The sequence below is a fragment of the Aulonocara stuartgranti genome (genome assembly GCF_965226115.1).
Source record: "Aulonocara stuartgranti genome assembly, chromosome: 3".
NCBI classification, from domain to species: domain Eukaryota; kingdom Metazoa; phylum Chordata; class Actinopteri; order Cichliformes; family Cichlidae; genus Aulonocara; species Aulonocara stuartgranti.
Genome location: NC_138941.1, coordinates 31075111 through 31092255, shown reverse-complemented (window position 1 = coordinate 31092255; position 17145 = coordinate 31075111). Strand labels below are relative to the sequence as shown.

The 17145-nt window shown below is 41.0% G+C and overlaps 1 protein-coding gene and 1 long non-coding RNA gene across 8 annotated transcripts in view; both read right to left on the bottom strand.

Moving 5' to 3' along the window:
* Positions 1-4016: 4016 nt before the first annotated feature.
* On the bottom strand, positions 4017-6388 carry LOC309702075. Its single transcript, XR_014275363.1, has 2 exons — positions 6291-6388; positions 4017-4839 (listed from the first exon to the last, which is right to left on the bottom strand). It is a non-coding gene; the product is annotated as an uncharacterized lncRNA (long non-coding RNA).
* Positions 6389-7398: 1010 nt separating this feature from the next.
* Positions 7399-17145, bottom strand: part of slc8a4b (solute carrier family 8 member 4b) — a 130617-nt gene continuing 120870 nt past the window's right edge. For all 7 annotated transcript variants that reach the window (XM_082526014.1, XM_082526015.1, XM_082526012.1 and 4 more), the window contains one exon: positions 7399-14255. In XM_082526014.1, coding sequence (XP_082382140.1) covers positions 13876-14255 — 380 coding nt within the window. In that variant the 3' untranslated portion in view covers positions 7399-13875. The remainder of the gene's footprint in view (positions 14256-17145) is intronic.

Here is a 17145-nt window from a genome sequence, read left to right as displayed (position 1 = left end):
TAATATAATCTATCCATCTATTCAACAGTCTTTTTAACCACCCATCCAACCAGGATCACAGTGTGGCTGGAACTTAGCCTTGCTAACATTAGAAGGTAAGGCAAGGTAACCTGGAAAGGATGACACTCCATCACGGGTCCAACAGTTTTCACTTTACTAATACACTAATATGTTTTTGTTCATTGTGGATTAAAATATTCTGCCAGTCTAACTGCTATAGTGCAGGTACACTTTGTAAATCTGTGGGTATCCTTTGGTGTCTTTTGGATCCAGTGGGTTGTAAGGTGGGCCGCTGATATTCGAGCCACTTTCTCAAGTCTTTTCTGATCAGTTTTGAACTCTGGCAGGGTGCATTGACCTGCTGAGAGAGATTGCTGCTGCTGCTGAGGAGTGCTGTTGCCTCCCCAAGTTGGTACTTAGTCTACAGCAGTGTTTATTAGGGTAGGAAATGTCAAAGCAACGATGGCAATGATCTGATAAGAACAGACAACAGAGGAACAGCTGTTGTTCAGTCTGTACTTGGGTTTGAGTGAATCCATAAGACACTACACGAAGTGAAAGAACACTAAACTTGGTGAATTTACTGTATTTGCCTCTGAATAGTAGAAAAGTCAAAGTATAGGATACTGTAAATTGGAAATACCCAAGAATGGTATCATCTAATTAGGTGAATCTAAACAGGAAAAGAATGATTGAAACGGACAACGTCATTTCCTTAATCTTCATCATAATCGGTGCCGTTCCGCAGCTGTGCCTCACCTCTGACCTCTCTTTAGGAAACAATCTGCCCAAGGACATCAATAACAATATTAACATCATAAAGACATGATCAGAGCAGACAGGAGCAAGAGTCTATCCTAAAGTCACCGAGTGCTTGAATGAAAAGTAAAAACACATCCCATGTGGGGGAGGTGGCCTGTCTTGCTTTAGAAATAGCTCAAGATTAATGCGACTAACCTTGTGGTCTTGAAGTAACAAAAATGTCAGTCATTACTCTCTCTGAGCCTGCCTGGTTCACTCAGTATAATGCACACATGTTATTGCCCTGATGCATTATTAAGAGAGAGCAGCCTTCAGCCTCCCCTCTTAAAAGTAGTCGTTTTATATCTGATAGAGCACATGGCAACAAAGGACTGTTACAGGCACTGGGTGCTGTGCACGTGTTGTACTCTGTTGTTGTACTTTTTCTGCTGACTTGTACTGTATTTGTGTGTGTGTGCGTGTGTGTGTAACCCTCTTTGACTGTGTCACAGTCAAAAAATGAAAGGAACACTTTTTAATCAGAGTATAGCACCAAAGCAGTTATCCTTGTTGGATATTGATCTGGTCAGATAAGTAGCAGAGGGATTTGTTAATCAGTTTCAGCTACTTTGGTGTGAATGAAATCAATGACAGGCTCACTAGAGGGGCAACAGCACGATGCACGTGGAGGCCACTGACATTTTTCTGTCCTCATCTTTTCTGACTGTTTTTCTCTCGTTTTGCATTTGGCTAGGGTCGACACTGGCTAGGGTCAGTGTCGTTGCTGGTAGTCACTCCAGAGGTTGCACAGGTGGACATGGATGTAGAACAGGGGTGGGCAACTCCAGGCCTCGAGGGCCGGTGTCCTGCGGGTTTTAGATATTACCCTGGGTCACAGGGTATTTTATAACCCTGGAGTTGCCCACCCCTGTTCTACATCCATGTCCACCTGTGCAACACACCTGAATCACATGATTAATTCGTTACCAGGCCTCTGGAGAACTTCAGGACATGTTGAGGAGGTCATTTAACCATTTGAATCATGTGTTGGATCAAGGAAACATCTAAAACCTGCAGGATGCTGGCCCTCGAGGCCTGGAGTTGCCCATCCCTGCTTGGGAAGGTCCTTAACCCATCATCAGGAAGTGTATCTGCTCCTCCTAAACTGCCAGAGCTACAAAATGACCTCCAGCAGGCCACTGGTGTGAAAGTCTCTCACCAAGCAATCAGAAATGGACATACTGAGGGTGGCCTGAGAACCCGACGCCCTCTAGTGGGTCCTGTGCTTGCAGCCTGATTGGCATGGGTTATAAAATACCGGTATTAGCAGATCTACCAGTGGTGCTCTGTGTATTTCACAGATGAGAGCCGGTTCACCCTGAGCACACATGATAGATGCGAAAGGGTCTGGAGAATGCTGTGCTGCCTATAACATTGGTTAGCATGACCTGTTGGTCAGTGATGGTCTGGGGAGGTATACCCATGGAGGGATGCACCGACTTCTACGGGCTAGGCAACAACACATTAACCCTGCAGACCCTACGCTGGTGCACGTGGTCCCGCATTCCTCATGGTGCACGACAATGCTTGACCTTATGTGGCAAGAGGATGAAGGATTCCACTGACTCGTCCCCACACTTACTTGATATAGTCCATCCATATCAAGTAAGTGTGTGTAACCTGACCCCCCACCCCCCCACCCTGCCAGGTTGCACCTCAGACTATCCAGAAGCTCATTGATGTGGGAGGAGATCCCCCAAGAGACCATTATGGGGCGATCGTGGCTCAAGAGTTGGCAGTTCGTCTTGTAATCAGAAGGTTGCCGGTTCGAGCCCCCAGCTCCGACAGTCTCGGTCGTTGTGTCCTTGGGCAAGACACTTCACCCGTTGCCTACTGGTGGTGGTCAGAGGGCCCGGTGGCGCCAGTGTCCGGCAGCCTCGCCTCTGTCAGTGCGCCCCAGGGTGGCTGTGGCTACAATGTAGCTTGCCATCACCAGTGTGTGAAAGAGTGGATGACTGGATGTAGTGTGAAGCACTTTGGGGTCCATAGGGACTAAGTAAAGCGCTTTACAAATACAGGCCATTTACCATTATGGACATTGTCACCCATGTATGCAACCACACGGGGGCCATACAAATGACTGAGTACCATGTTGAGCTGCTGTAATGAAATTTCAGCAAAATGGTCAAGGCTGCAGCATCATTCTTTTGGGGTGTCTTTGAACTCAGCCCTCTGTAGTTGATACTTTTCATTTTCAAACAATGTGGCATCCTTTTATTCCTAACCCATGACTCCGTCCATATCAGTACAGCTATCCAGTGGGATTTTTATTTTATCCCACTGAGATCTGATGTGTTTTCAAAGTGTTCCTTTAATTTTTTTTTTTTTCAGCAGACATAGTTTCTCAGTCCATCCACTGTTTGGCACTAAAAAAATTTGCTCTGTGTATTTATCTTACTGGCTGACTACTGGAAGCCTGCCGAGGGGCAGCACCCAGTCCTTGTGAGAATCGCATCATCCTGTTCTTCTGGAAGCAAACTGTAAGCCATTAAAATAAAATTACTATATATTCTTGATTGGTTGTAACTTTCTGTAAAAACACATTTGAACCCAAACTCGATCTGCAATATAAAAGCAGAGTAACAAAGACCAGCAGCTCCTCTCTGTTCAGTACAGACACACATACACAAACACTGGAGAAGGGAACCTTTTTGTGATAACCATAAGCAGAGAAGGTGTAGTATCCAACCAGAAATCATTGCTCCTTACACCACCATCTCTACCCCTTCCTTCTTTCTCTTATTTCCACTGTCCTTCTTTGTGGCTACTGGGCATGGTAAGGAAGGTTAGCTGAAAATATAATCCGTCACTGATTACCTGCTGCAAATCCTCCGTAATCAGAGCCTCTGAGGAGACGGCTGGTTCGAGGGATTACTCACAGTTTATCCAGCGACAGTAATGCGTTTTGGTAATCACCTGCATCATTTCAAAACTACTCATAACCTCATAAACAAATCAGTTCATCTGTGAAATCTATTACATTTGCACCTCTTATCTTTTCTAGGTTAACCACTTCATTTCATTTCATTTCCTTTTTCTACCTATTATTTTCCCACATGATCCTGCATTTCTCTAGCACTATTCACGGGTCTCAGATTGTTATTTTCCCTTCATGTTTCCTCCTCATTTGCACCCTGCAAATAAGCAAACAAGCTGCATTGTGCATATTAGTTACACTTGCTTTGCCTATAATGGAAAGGCATCCCTCAGTTACCTTATTTTGAAAAACAGATTTTTATTAAGATAGATGCTTTTGATTTGAAACAGTACTTTTGCATTCCAACAGCCAAAGAGAGGCAGGTGATTATGCTTTTTAATTTAAAGTGTATATATCTCATCAACAATACCCACAGTTCAACATACAACATGAACTGATGTGCTGGAAAATTAAGTAAATGGAAATCCACGTTTGCCTCTTCCAAACCTGCTTAGTCATTTTTATTTCATGTGTGCAGATGACTCAAACAAATCTTGAGGTGTCCCTCCCTTTACTGTGTGCAAAACAACATTTGGTTTGGTGAATACTAATAGGAAGTTGTTTGTTGTAAGTGCAGAGCCAATTAAACGACTAAGAAGTGTCAAAATCAGTTTATGCGTAGAGGCAAACATTTGGACCCATGAGAGGAGGCGATCGCTGCAGCATGTCACTCCCCGTCTTCCTCCTCATCCCACAGGATAATTCTGTGTCAGCACCGACTCCATCACTTCTTTCTCACGCTTCGATTTGTCCACTGGTTTCCACTCTGGCTCAAATTCTGGTCACATTCACCCTTCTTCTCCTTCTTCCGGCCTTTCTTTTTGTCTTCCTCCTCTCACACTTTGTAGCGCTCTTTCTTCCGCCCCTCTCCCAGTCTCTTGTTTTGTCTGTCTGGATCTTCCTCTTTCTTGTTCCTCCTCTCCTCCTGTATCTCTCCCTCAAGACTGTTGTGTTTACTCTTTGTCTCGTTCTCCTCCAGTGGAGGATGGAGACATGCCTCACCGTTGTGGTTACCGGCAGCTTGCCGTGGGAATAACAGCTGCCACTCCGTTGTTGAGAAACTGACAGAGAAGAACGAGAAAAAGGGAGAGAATCCAGCAAAGTAAAATCATGCAAAACATAACTAGTTTCAAGCATCTGTGTCAAAGTTTGAGAGTTTTCCTCTTTAATTAGGTCAGTCTTGAGAGTGAATGAAAAGCACATGAGATTAGCACCTGGACTATTATGCGGCTAGAGTGAAAGCTCTCTTACCTCACTATTCCCAAAGTGCTGCAAAGCAAATCAGGGAACCACAGCAGAGCTGTTTATTGGCTAGCGGAGCAACACAACGCTTGTGCTGGTCAGGTCTCAGGTGTGTGTGTGTGTGTCTGTTTGCATGCGTGAGTGTGGAAACTTCCAGCAAACATCCCCTCTAGCTTTGCTATAAATATGATGGTGTTTCTCGGGTTGCCGGGTTAGATAGCAGCTGAAAAGCTGTGCTGAATCCTGACGAGATAATTAAGTGTCAGGCAGTTGTGTCAGTTCACTGAAATTAATGTGAAAACATAATGCACCAAGAAGTAGAGCTTGCAGCTTGAACTCATCCTACCTTTTTTACAAGGATAACGCAATTGAACTGTGTTTTCCTACATATATATATATGTATATTAGGGGTGCAACGAGACACAAAATTCACGGTTCGGTTCGATATTTCTTCGATACAAAAATGTTCATGCCTTTTTAATTTGTTAAAATTATAAATATATATTTTAACTCAAAAGTACAGTTTTTAAATTTAATGTCGCTGAAACAACAAAATAATAAAAAAAATAAAAACATCTACCTGATTGAGAAATTACTCCTCTTTGGAAAAGAGAGTTTATAACAGAGAAATCTTTCCAAAATAAAAGCTATACTATACGCTTCTTCTGGGCTATATTCTCAGCAGCGTATTAAACATATCAGGTCCCCATAAGGAGAATCATGTGCTAACGGCTGTCTAAATGACTCGGGTAAAGTTTGTAGCATGCATGCTTGTTGTTTTTGTCTGCTTCCACTTGTCTTTGCACTAGGATGATGTCGGAGTAAATGTGCAGTCATATTTGTTGTGTTCCCACTAGTGCTGTCAGCGTTAATCTCGTTAAAATGACATTAATGCCATAAGGCGGCAAATCTCCGTTAACGAGCAACCGCGTGGGGCTGGACGGCATTAACATGTTAACAAGCTAACTGCGCTAACGCACTAGTTCCTATCAATTGAGCATTGCGTGGCACATCCGACATACTGTTTTACTTTTGTCCATGACGCGCTTGTTAGCCCTGCGACAGACTGGAGACCTGTCCAGGGTGTACGCCTCTTGCCCTATGACAGCTAGGATAGGCTCCAGCATCCCCCGTGACCCTGAGAAGGATAAGCGGAAGCGGATAGATGGATATATGTACAGTCATGGAGGAAAACAGTTAAATGCAAATTAAAAGCATGATAAGTGGATTATGTTTCCTTTAAAACCTGACCTGTATAATGTTGTCATACCTGAAAAAAAGCCGTTAAGTTTGGCTATGATCAATCCAACATGGTGTCTGGCAGCAACGTTGTCGCTTATTGCATCTCAAAGAATTTTGTCATAAAGCTTCTCACCTGTTTGCATCCATCCTTTAAATTACTGCCATCTTATGGCCACATTTGGCAGTTGTCTGTGGCAGGTGTGATTCTGCTTGACTCCGCTTAATATTTCTGCAACACTGTGTTCAACCTCCACATCATCTAAAAATTCCCTAAAATACTCCAATTATAATTTCAAAAAACAAAAAAACAAAACTTTACAAAGTCATGCACAGAACTGAATTCAGTTCTGTTTCCCTTTTTATAAGTTACTTAGATCATGATGATCAGACTGTAATATACTGGATCTCTGTTGAATACTTTTATCCTCCACATCTTCTAGGAACTAGTTCATTCATATCTCAATATATTACAAATGCTTGAACCAGTTCTTATATTTCACTTTTCTACTCTCCCCAGCATACCTCATTCACCAATTCTCAACCATTCACACAAACACTTTAAGCTTTCTATCTAACACTTACCTACATTCACACTGATGGATACATCGGAGAGCAACTTGGGGGATTGAACCACAAACTTTCCAATCAGTAGACCACTTACTCTACCCCCTGAGCTTTAATCATCCCGTACATAAATATATTCAAATAGACAAATGTTGTTTTAGTGATAACATGGCCAATCATTTTGATGACTTTGTTTGCTGATGACACAGTCATGTTCAGAGGTTTGCAGGTAACCCACTCTCAGAGTAGCACATCATTAGATCCTTGAGCTACAGGCCAATATTAATGTTAATGAAAAAACTGTTACAAACCATGTAACAAAAAACTGTCAGCTGGTTTTAAGTTTAAAACTCTCAGCCTGAAAATGGCTTTTAATTTTCTAAATTAAGTAAAATATTGCTTTTTCTGGATGTCTGCTGCAGAAACTGTAGATGAACATTTTTATAGATGATTGCAATTACAGGTATACACTCAGGGTAAACACTTATCTCAAGTATGATTGATTTATTTACTAAAATAAGCATCTTAATGGTGAAAAAAGACTTTCTCTCCATTATTAGAAAAGAAACACATTTCTGAGCATTTTCCAGTCACGTTTTATTTAATTTTTGAAAAAAAAGAAAAGAAAAGTTTGGTCTATATATCATGTTTCATATCATGTCATTTTCAGCATTTAAAAATACTCTTTACTACGACATTTCCAACATCGAACGCTGTATTCTGAATGACTTTAATTCATGCAATAACACACTCTTGCACAGTATGATATGAACAGCTCACACATATGCACACACACACACACACATCCACACACACACACACACACACACAATGAAAACAATAAGAGTACACTCTTATGTTCTTGTTCTACTTTGTGAGGGATTTTTTTGTATCAATTACAAAAATCACCAAAACAACACAAAACAATGCAATGAAAAGCACAATAATAAAATGAATGAAAAAATACCAGATGTTTATATTAAAAAGCACTTTGTGAGCTCATAAATAGGGCGGCGTAAGTATACATTAAAAAAAATATAAGGTAGAGAGCAACGTAGTGGCTAACAATGGAGGGGGTGAGAACTGGAAAAAAGGGAGAAATACTCTTTTATCTTTCACACATGGATACACTACATATGGTTTCAAACCAGAAATGTGGCAAAGCACAAAAATGCTAAAAATGTGTTCTTTGTTAATTTGTTCAGGTGTTACAACAGATTTTTTTTACATATATAAGCAAACATTTGGTAAAGTATACAACAGACTCGTCACTGTGTGAAACAGACTGATGTCTTCATGCGCCGAGACACTCAAAGTTCTTGAAATAAATTTTTACTCTATATAAATGAATACAGACAAAATATTCCAAATTATCATTGACAAATAGCTCTGTAGTAATGATTTACACTATTAATACTCAGCTCATTAGACTGATAAGTAATGAATAACATTCATTTTTTTCAAGGTTAGGTGTTTTGTCTGTATTTATTCATGTTTTTTTTAAATTTTTTTATTTATTTTTAAAAAATTTAATCATGTCTTCTATTTTCCACATGGATCAGCTCCTGGATATTTATGTGATCAAATAATAGTTTGAAAAATAATACAAACTATGGAATAATAGATCTTGGAAAAATGAATGAATGACAATAGCAAAACACTGCTGCTGGTTTCCAGGTTTACCTGAAAACAAATACTCTTAAATAATCTTTCCATTTCAAAATTCAGATATTATCTATTCAGATAGATGCAGTACATCTGTTAAACCCCACAAAACAAACACAGGCACAGACCCTTTTTTCACAACCGGTTGAAAAAGTGAGGACAGACCAAAAGGGTCTCACTTTCCAAAATGTCCTTACTGTAGTGGTCTACAATACCATCTGGTCCTCACTATGATAGCTGGACTAGAACACACACACACACTGCAAATCATATCATTACACTTGATTGAATGAGTTAAATATTTTTAACAACTGTTGTCACAATGTAAATACTTTTAAGTGTTAGATTTTTTCCACATGGTTCCATTTTCATCTTCTGAATTTTTTCATATGAATTGATGATGAAATATTGTGTGCAAGAGCGTGTGTGCCTGTAGTCATCAGTCAGTCAAGAGATGTGGAGTCTGTGACCTCAGTGTACGACAGGCACTGCCAAACTCCACTCACATACACACGCATATTCGTTTTTAAAGAAAGGTGCCAGCTTTCCAGTCTCGATAGACAGCCAGATCGATTATATATATATATATATAATCTTATTTGACAGGTACAGACACAAAGACACCTTATGGGGGTAGAGTACCGGCCACAATTTACCTGCCTCTCTATCTCCATTTCAGGCGCACATGCAGGCATGTACACAAGGGAGAAAATCAAATTTCCAGGCCTTTTTACTGTGGGTCAGGTTGGCATTCAAATTCATTAATCTAGCATATGGGAGTCAGCTAGGGACACGTGGGGTGAGCCCTTGTAAGGAGATTACAACCCACACAGGTGCACCAGCACACAAAAAGGCACAGACAGACATAGACATACAATGGATACACATGCAAACGACGGGAGGCAAAAAACACATGTTGAGTAATATACGTGTGACAGGGGCATTGTGTTGACATTGTTTAGGTCCATTAGGTGAGTGGAAGGGTCACTGCAAAGCAAATGTGGCCACTTTTGTCCTAGAATGAAATCCTGGTGGGCGTGGTCTCAGCAACATTCCCACTGATCAGTTGTGAGAGATGACTGGAATGGTCTGAGCAGTCAAATAATCTCAAATTAATCGAACAGACTTGAGATTTTGGACTGATATATTATCACCATTGTCAAAACACCAAATTAGAGAATCTTCTGGAAGAATCAAGCTGCATGAGAACTGAAAGCTAAACAACTTATTTCCTTTTTTTAAACGTGACAGTCGTCCATAGTCTGTCACATTCATTAGAACAAGGGCAAGTGAGAAATATAAGAAAACCTCTCTCTCTCTCTCTCTCTCTCTCACACACACACACACACACACACACACACACACACACACACACACACACACACACACACACACACACACACACACACACACATGAAGTGTCTCGCACACACCAGCAACAGTCAAGAAGACAACGGCTAGCAGATAGATGGTCGCTAAGCAACAGGCAAAAGACTAAAAATATGGTCGCATTTCTTCATTCACTTAGAGAGCAGGCACACGCACAAACTCACACACACGCAAACACTTTCAGTCGTCCTCCAGCAAGGCTTATCAACCTTTAAAAAGCCTACATTTCTAAATCCGTCCCAGTATTCCTGTGGCGTCAGCAGCACTATTATCCTGCCCACTCATTCGGAAACTGGCAACTGTTACTGAAGCTTAAGTCATTGAGAAAAAAAGAAAGAGTTTGGCCCTAGTAAGAGGCTGGCAGGGGCCATGGCAATGTGCAAGTCATGCCAAACATTGAAACACTGACCTCGGTCGTGGAGGGTTCAGGCCTAGGTTTCAACATATTATGTGCTGAGACCAAATAATTACAGATCATTAAAGGGTGTGAATGTTAAATGTTAAAATGAACAGCCTCAGCCGTGAAATTAGCAATTTTAGCCTCGTACAAATATGACTAATTCAAGAGATTTTTAAAGTTGTCGTTTTTTTTTACTGGTAAGGCTTAAAGTTAGGTTGAGATAGCGTCCACGCCCCTATCAGGCAAATGTCAACGTACAAACACACATATCTTAGTTTCACTGTGACTTATCATTATATATTATATTTAGTGCTGTCAGCGTTAATCTCGTTAAAATGACGTTAACACCATAACCGCATTAACGCGGCAAATCTCCGTTAGCGAGTTAGCGCGGATCGCCCCGTGCGTGGGGCTGGACGGCGCTAACGTGTTAATGAGCTAACGCATTAACAAGCTAACGCATTGTCAATGTGCAGCCCCATGCGTGGGGCGATTCGCGCTAACTCGCTAACTGAGATTTGCTAATGCGGTTATGGCGTTAATGTCATTTTAACGAGATTAACGCTGACAAACTATCAACAACCCACTGAATACTTCCAGTTCACATCTTCCCAATGTGGCAGTTTGCAAAATTTGGCTTTCAGACTATCCCCACCTTTCACATGGACAGTAGAGTTGCCTTAGGTTGACTTAACATGACCTCAGCATCTGAAAGGCTGAAAACGTCTTGACCAACGCCCTTTTCTACAGGTGTTGGGACAGGACATGTCATCATGTTTAACTTCTGTAGAACAATGTTAAATCTTTGCAGCTAAAAGGAATATGGCAGATGTCCAAACTCTATCATTGAAAGTGGGCTGGGGAAAACAGCTTTCCTTTATTTCCTGCAGCAAAAGATGTACCATAGAAAGAGTGAAGTTGCAATGGATACAGGAATGTTTACCCCCATAGAGCAATGCCTGTTTGCACCAATCACCCACTTATCTTCCATTTCTACATCCACCGAACTTGGCGGGGCTGTATCAGAGGCGTGGATTGGTCACAAATTAAGGCGGCTTTGTCATGTCTGCATTTATACGGGCTGACAGCAGTGAGTGGGCTGTCCATATTTAACAATAAGGATGGCAGGCAGGTAAATTGTTGTTTTCTGTCCTATTCTTGTGTCAGTCAACAAACCAAAAAGCTAAATTATTGTTTATCTCAGGATGATTTTTCTTGAAGATCTCCGTCAGCATGGTGGGTAGTTGAGAGAAAAATTGCCCACTTCCTGCAGAGTATCTCTTTCTATACTGTTTTCAACAAAGGGAAGTTAGCGTTTAATAATAATCTACACTGACAAGCCATATGCCATCCCTTCTGTCCAGTTTCGGTCCAGCCTCCGGGCAGGACCGGGCTATTAACACCACATAATGCAGATCTGGGCTTTGACACTTTAAACGACAGACACGGATGACAAAACAGTTCACACGATACATGGCCTAATATTCTCGCTTTTAGCTATTCTGAATATCTTACTTTCACTTCCACGCACACCACGCCTGAGTTTCACAGAAAAAAAAGTTTCACGAAAACATAATAAATAGCACAGTTTTACCCATAAAATATACCAGATCATTTACCACATATATCTGTAGTGTGAACATTTTTATGAAATTCTTGCCAGTTATTATGTTTGTTTGTTTTTTTTTTTTACAAACTACAACCAGCAGCTTGTAGACTGCACACTGAAAACGTGATCTGTGACTATTTTCTTCTATCTCATCTTTGGATACACACACTTGTGATTTATATGTATATATATATATATATTTTTTTAATTTTTTGTTTAGATTACAAAGAAATGTCCCGACTGGAGCAGAACAGTCATGTGATATTTCAGAGCTGCCGTACATTTCCTTCAAAGTGTCTCACTCTCCTGTGGTTTTATGTTCACACTCTTCTTGTTGCATTGGGTTTCCTTAAAAATGTCCTCTCGTTTCTCTTTGTTTCAGAGAAAAAAGTCCACGTGAGTCTTTCTTGAATACCTCCAGAGTTTTACTTACAGAGTGGGTCTTAAGATAGAGGGGATATCAATGACTTCTCGCACACACATCAACGACAGTTTCTGTTATCATGTACAATTAGAAACACTGGCTGTAGTCATGGTTCTGATTTGTCGTCAACACCGTCGTCTCGCAGTCGATCCTTCGCTCCGATTCTTGTGTTGTTCATCGACGGCATCACAGAAGTCCCTGCTTGGCTCAAAGTTGTTCACATTATCCGTAGTTTAAAGTGTAAACAATGCACCTCACGATGTGTCGTGCACAAAGCTTCAGCTTTTTCTTGGTGGACTGTTCTTGTTGGTTCTTCCTCCCCACTTTAGAGATTTCTTCACTTGAATTTGTCTTGTCCATTATCAGATCACGCTGCATTTATACGGTTTTTCATTGTTGTTATTTTTTACAATTGCACGGTAACAACATCAACACGTGACGCCACTCAAAAGTTTAGTAAAAAGTGTGGGAATTTGGCATTAAACAGATGCCAAAATGAAACAGAAACTGGCTCAATTAAAAAGAGGGCAGGTCGGTCGGTGCTGACTACAACATTTCATCAACTTTAAGACTTTATTCCTACGGGGAAGATAAAAGTAAGGCAAGAGCAAGGGTCTGAGGAAAGTGTATGGTGTGTGTAGGGACTATTTTGCACAGTGTACTGAGGAAGAAAAGAATAAAAAGACAAAAATAAAATAAAATGAAAGGATGTTCACTTTTCATCTCGCCCGCAACTTGGTCCCCGCAACTGCAGAATCACCCAAGGGCCCCAAGAGTGTGTATATGTGAGTGTGTGTGTGTGTCTGTGTGCATTTGGTGGAAGAGGGATTAAAAGTGTGAAGTCACTGTCAGTTTTAGAGCTCAAATGTTCAGACAGGAGCGTCCACTGATACAGTAAAGGTGGAGGGAGCGAACGAGTGACTAATACAGGGCAGTAAAAGGTTTTTACCACATATTCTTGTTTATGCTATACACACTTTCTTCTTTCTCTATTTCTGTTTCTTCTTGTCTCACCTTTTCCATTTTTATATCTCACTTTAATCCTCACTCTCAACCTATTTTCTCTTCAGAAGCCAGCTGATCGTCTTTTCGTTCCAGCTGTCTTGGCAGTATATTAGGACAACATGAGCCTGTACACTTTGTTGTCAACTGCTGATTTTAGAAGCACCCTCAAAAGTCAGTTTTATACCTTTTTTCCACGATGTTACATTTTAATTTTATGTATTCGAGAAGTTTCGTCATAACTAGACCAGAGGGAGGGGCTTCCTGTCTAAAAGAGCTGCTAATGTAGAATAAATAATTATTAATTTGGACATTTGGCAAGTTTTACTGTTTATGAGGACTCACTCTCTGTTTTTCAGGACAGAGAGGAATGTAGGGAAAAAACACATCTGATGAAAAACTGAAATAGTCTTTGGACGGATTTAAAGATTTCCTGAAAAGTCGGCCCATATCGATCCATCTCGACTCCCTCTTTCAAGACTGCTGCATCGCTCTCTCTCTCTCTCTCTCTCTTTTCATATTGGCAGTGGGCCTCTCTCTCCCTCTGCTTTCCTTTCCATTTAAAACCCTGGTATATGGCAATAGGCCTCCAGGGAAGCCAGCAGGATGTAAATCAGCCACAATGAGACAAACATCAGCGACGTTATTATTTTGCAAGTCCGCGGCCCACCCAGCTCGCCACCGGCGACTGTTGCCCGCCTCCGGTACAGAAGCGTGAGCACGCTCACCACAGCTAAGATAGTGAAGAGGGTGACAGAGAAGGCCAGACTTCCTGGGTCCACCTTGAAAGGTTTGCCCTTGGAGCGCCAGGCGATGGCAGCGATGGTCCATGCCACGCCAATGCCCAGAAAGACGTTAACCGCATTGGAGCCGGTGACGTTGCCGATGGAGGCGTCAGCGTACTGGTCCTGGATGGCAGCGACCTTGCTGGCAAATGTGTCTAGAAGAAAGAAAGAAAGAAAGAAAGAAAGGCTTTATTGTAAAACCCTTTTTTATGCTGCCTCATTTTTAGGGTTCTTTCTTCTACTACGTTCATCTTTTCAAAACCTCAGAGCAACCGCTTCAAACTACAATAGAAAAATCAATGTGCAAGATTAGAACAAGGCATAAAAGCAAAGCATAGACCTAGCGTCAAAACAAGACAATGACACTGTGCCAACCAAAACTATGGAAATTACTTTAATTGAATAAATTTTAGATGTATTTTTGTGAAGGACTTGCTCACAGGCTGCTGCAAAAAGCTAAAGGTAACAACTGTTTTCCACTTAAAAACATACAAGTGAACATCATGTCATTCAAGAATGGAAAGAGAAGCATAAAGACAGGACAAAACTGTGAAGTGGTTGTTCTTTTTTACAGGCAGACACTGATTATCAGTCTAAGAAAAAAAAGTTACAACACCTAGGAAGAAGAAAAGCAACTGTACCGATAACTGAGGACATAATACTCAAAGACAGACAAAGGACGAACAAATGCTTGGGTGACAGCCAAATACAGCAGAAGATTTTATAACCTGCATAATTTAAATATGCAATGCTGTCAAATCCAATCAGTAGATATTTGGTTACACTGGTGCTTATCCAGTCAGCTATCACGAAGATGATGGGGAGTCATACATAAGATTTTATAAAAAAGGTTTGTTGCAGACACTGGAAGTCATTGATGAGTGAAATCCTGACATTTCCGGGAATATCCTACATGTCAGTTAAAGTCAAACTCAGTTCTTCACTCTTGGTAGATCACCTAACACTTGCTGACATCTTATACACCCACAGTTTCTATGTATCTGCAAGCCCCTTTGCAACCACAAAGGTCAGTTCCTCCATTCCTTTTGCATAAATATTATCACGGATGTGTAACACTGTATGTGTAATTGAAAGGATTACACACTCACTTGCCACTTTTTTTAGGTACACCTTGCTACAACGAAACCATTGATACAAACAAACAATATTGTTTAGTTTTAAATGCCTGTGATCTATTGTCCACGAGATCATGCTCTAACAGGAGCAGCACCTGGTCTTTCGCTGCTGTAGCCAATCTGCTTCAAGGTTTGATGCACTGTGCATTCAGAGATGCTCCTCTGCAGACCTTAATTGTATTATGTGATTATTTGACTTACTGTTTAATTCCTATGAAGTCCTATGAAAGCCATTCTCTGACCTCTGGCATCAACAAGACAAAGAACTGACACTCATTGGGTATTTTGCTTTTTTGGATCATTCTCTGTAAACCTTAAAGAGGTGGTTGTGTTGAAAATCTGCTGTTTCTAAAGCACCCACATTCAGCCCATCTGTAAGGTGGCCCTGAGAGGCCAAATGGACTACAACTTAAGAAAAGATCAGCAATAAGAAAAACGCTGCAATAGCACACAAAACACAACGGAAATAGGAAGAAATGAAAACGGAAATAGAAAAAACGAAAACAGAAATAGGTAAAAATAGATTTCTAAAAGCACAAGGGAAGTGTTTCTGGGGAGGCAATAACCCGACGGACCAGTTGCAGGAACCAAAATATGCAATAAGAATTGTGCTGGGAGACACTTAAAAGAAGTGGAGGATCTATCGGTAACTGTGTTAGCCTAACTATTAGCCTAAAAATCTGTCATCAGTATTATATGAATCATGAGAATAAAACACATCTACCATGTTTTGGGCGCCTGCAACTGGTCCGTCGGGTTATTGTCTCCCCAGAAACACTTCCCTTGTGCTTTTGGAAATCTGTCTTTTCCTAATTCTGTTTTTGTTTTTCCGATTTCCATTGTGTTTTGTGTGTTTTTGCAGCGTTTTTCTTATTGCTGGTCTTTTCTTAAGTTGTAGTCCGTTTGGCCTCTCAGGGCCACCGTACATCTGGCACCAACAACTATCAAATACACTTAAATCACCTTTCTTCCCCATTCTGATGGTCAGTTTGAATTTTGGCAGATCTTCTTGACTATGACTGCATTCGCAAATGCAGCTGTGATGTGATTCGCTGATTAGATACATGCAATGACGAGCTGTTGAATCAAAGCAACTTACAAAGTGGACGGTGAGTGTATACTGCATAAGGAAATAACAATCTGTCAGCCACAGTTAAAGTCTCTTAGTCCATATTTTTGTAATCATGCTCCATGGAGCTGAATCAGTGGTTTAATGCTGGTTGCTCAGTGGTTGCCCTGTGTCCAGGTTATATCTTTAGAGAGAAATTTCCATCCCTGTGGGATCCCTGTGGAATGATCATTTCTGTGTTCACATTGGGTCACTGTTTGAGGCGAGAGCCTTTAGAGTTACATTATCAAAATTTATGTGCATTTAAAAAAGCCTCAGGAGGTTTGCGTTGCTCCGCGATACACATTTTTGTCAGAAATGGATTCACTTGCCATATATCGTTTTTTTTATGCACACTGGGCAGAATTAAACATCACTTGCATTAGTTTCAGAGAAGATTTACTAGTCCTGCTGCAATTTACAGTTGTGTTCTGGCATCAGAACAACCAAAATCAATGTAATAAATGCTGTGAAATGCTGTAGGTGTACACTAAGTGTGCTCTGTGGTGCAGGATATGTGAGGAGAAACTGGATGAAAAGCAGAGAGACTACAACTGGGTTGGCAGGGAATACCGGCGGAAGCTGCTGCCATTCGTATCCCAACATTAAAACTGTCCTCAAAATTTTTTCGGGGGGGGGACTGTAATCCTGCTGGGGGTAGACGACACAAAAAACAAGTGTGTGTGTGCACATAGGGGCAGCCATATAACTCCACATTACTGCCTCCAAATAAGATCATCAGACACATGTTAGAGATGCAGTGGGACAAAATCCAGCAGCATCACAGACTCTGAATTAGCA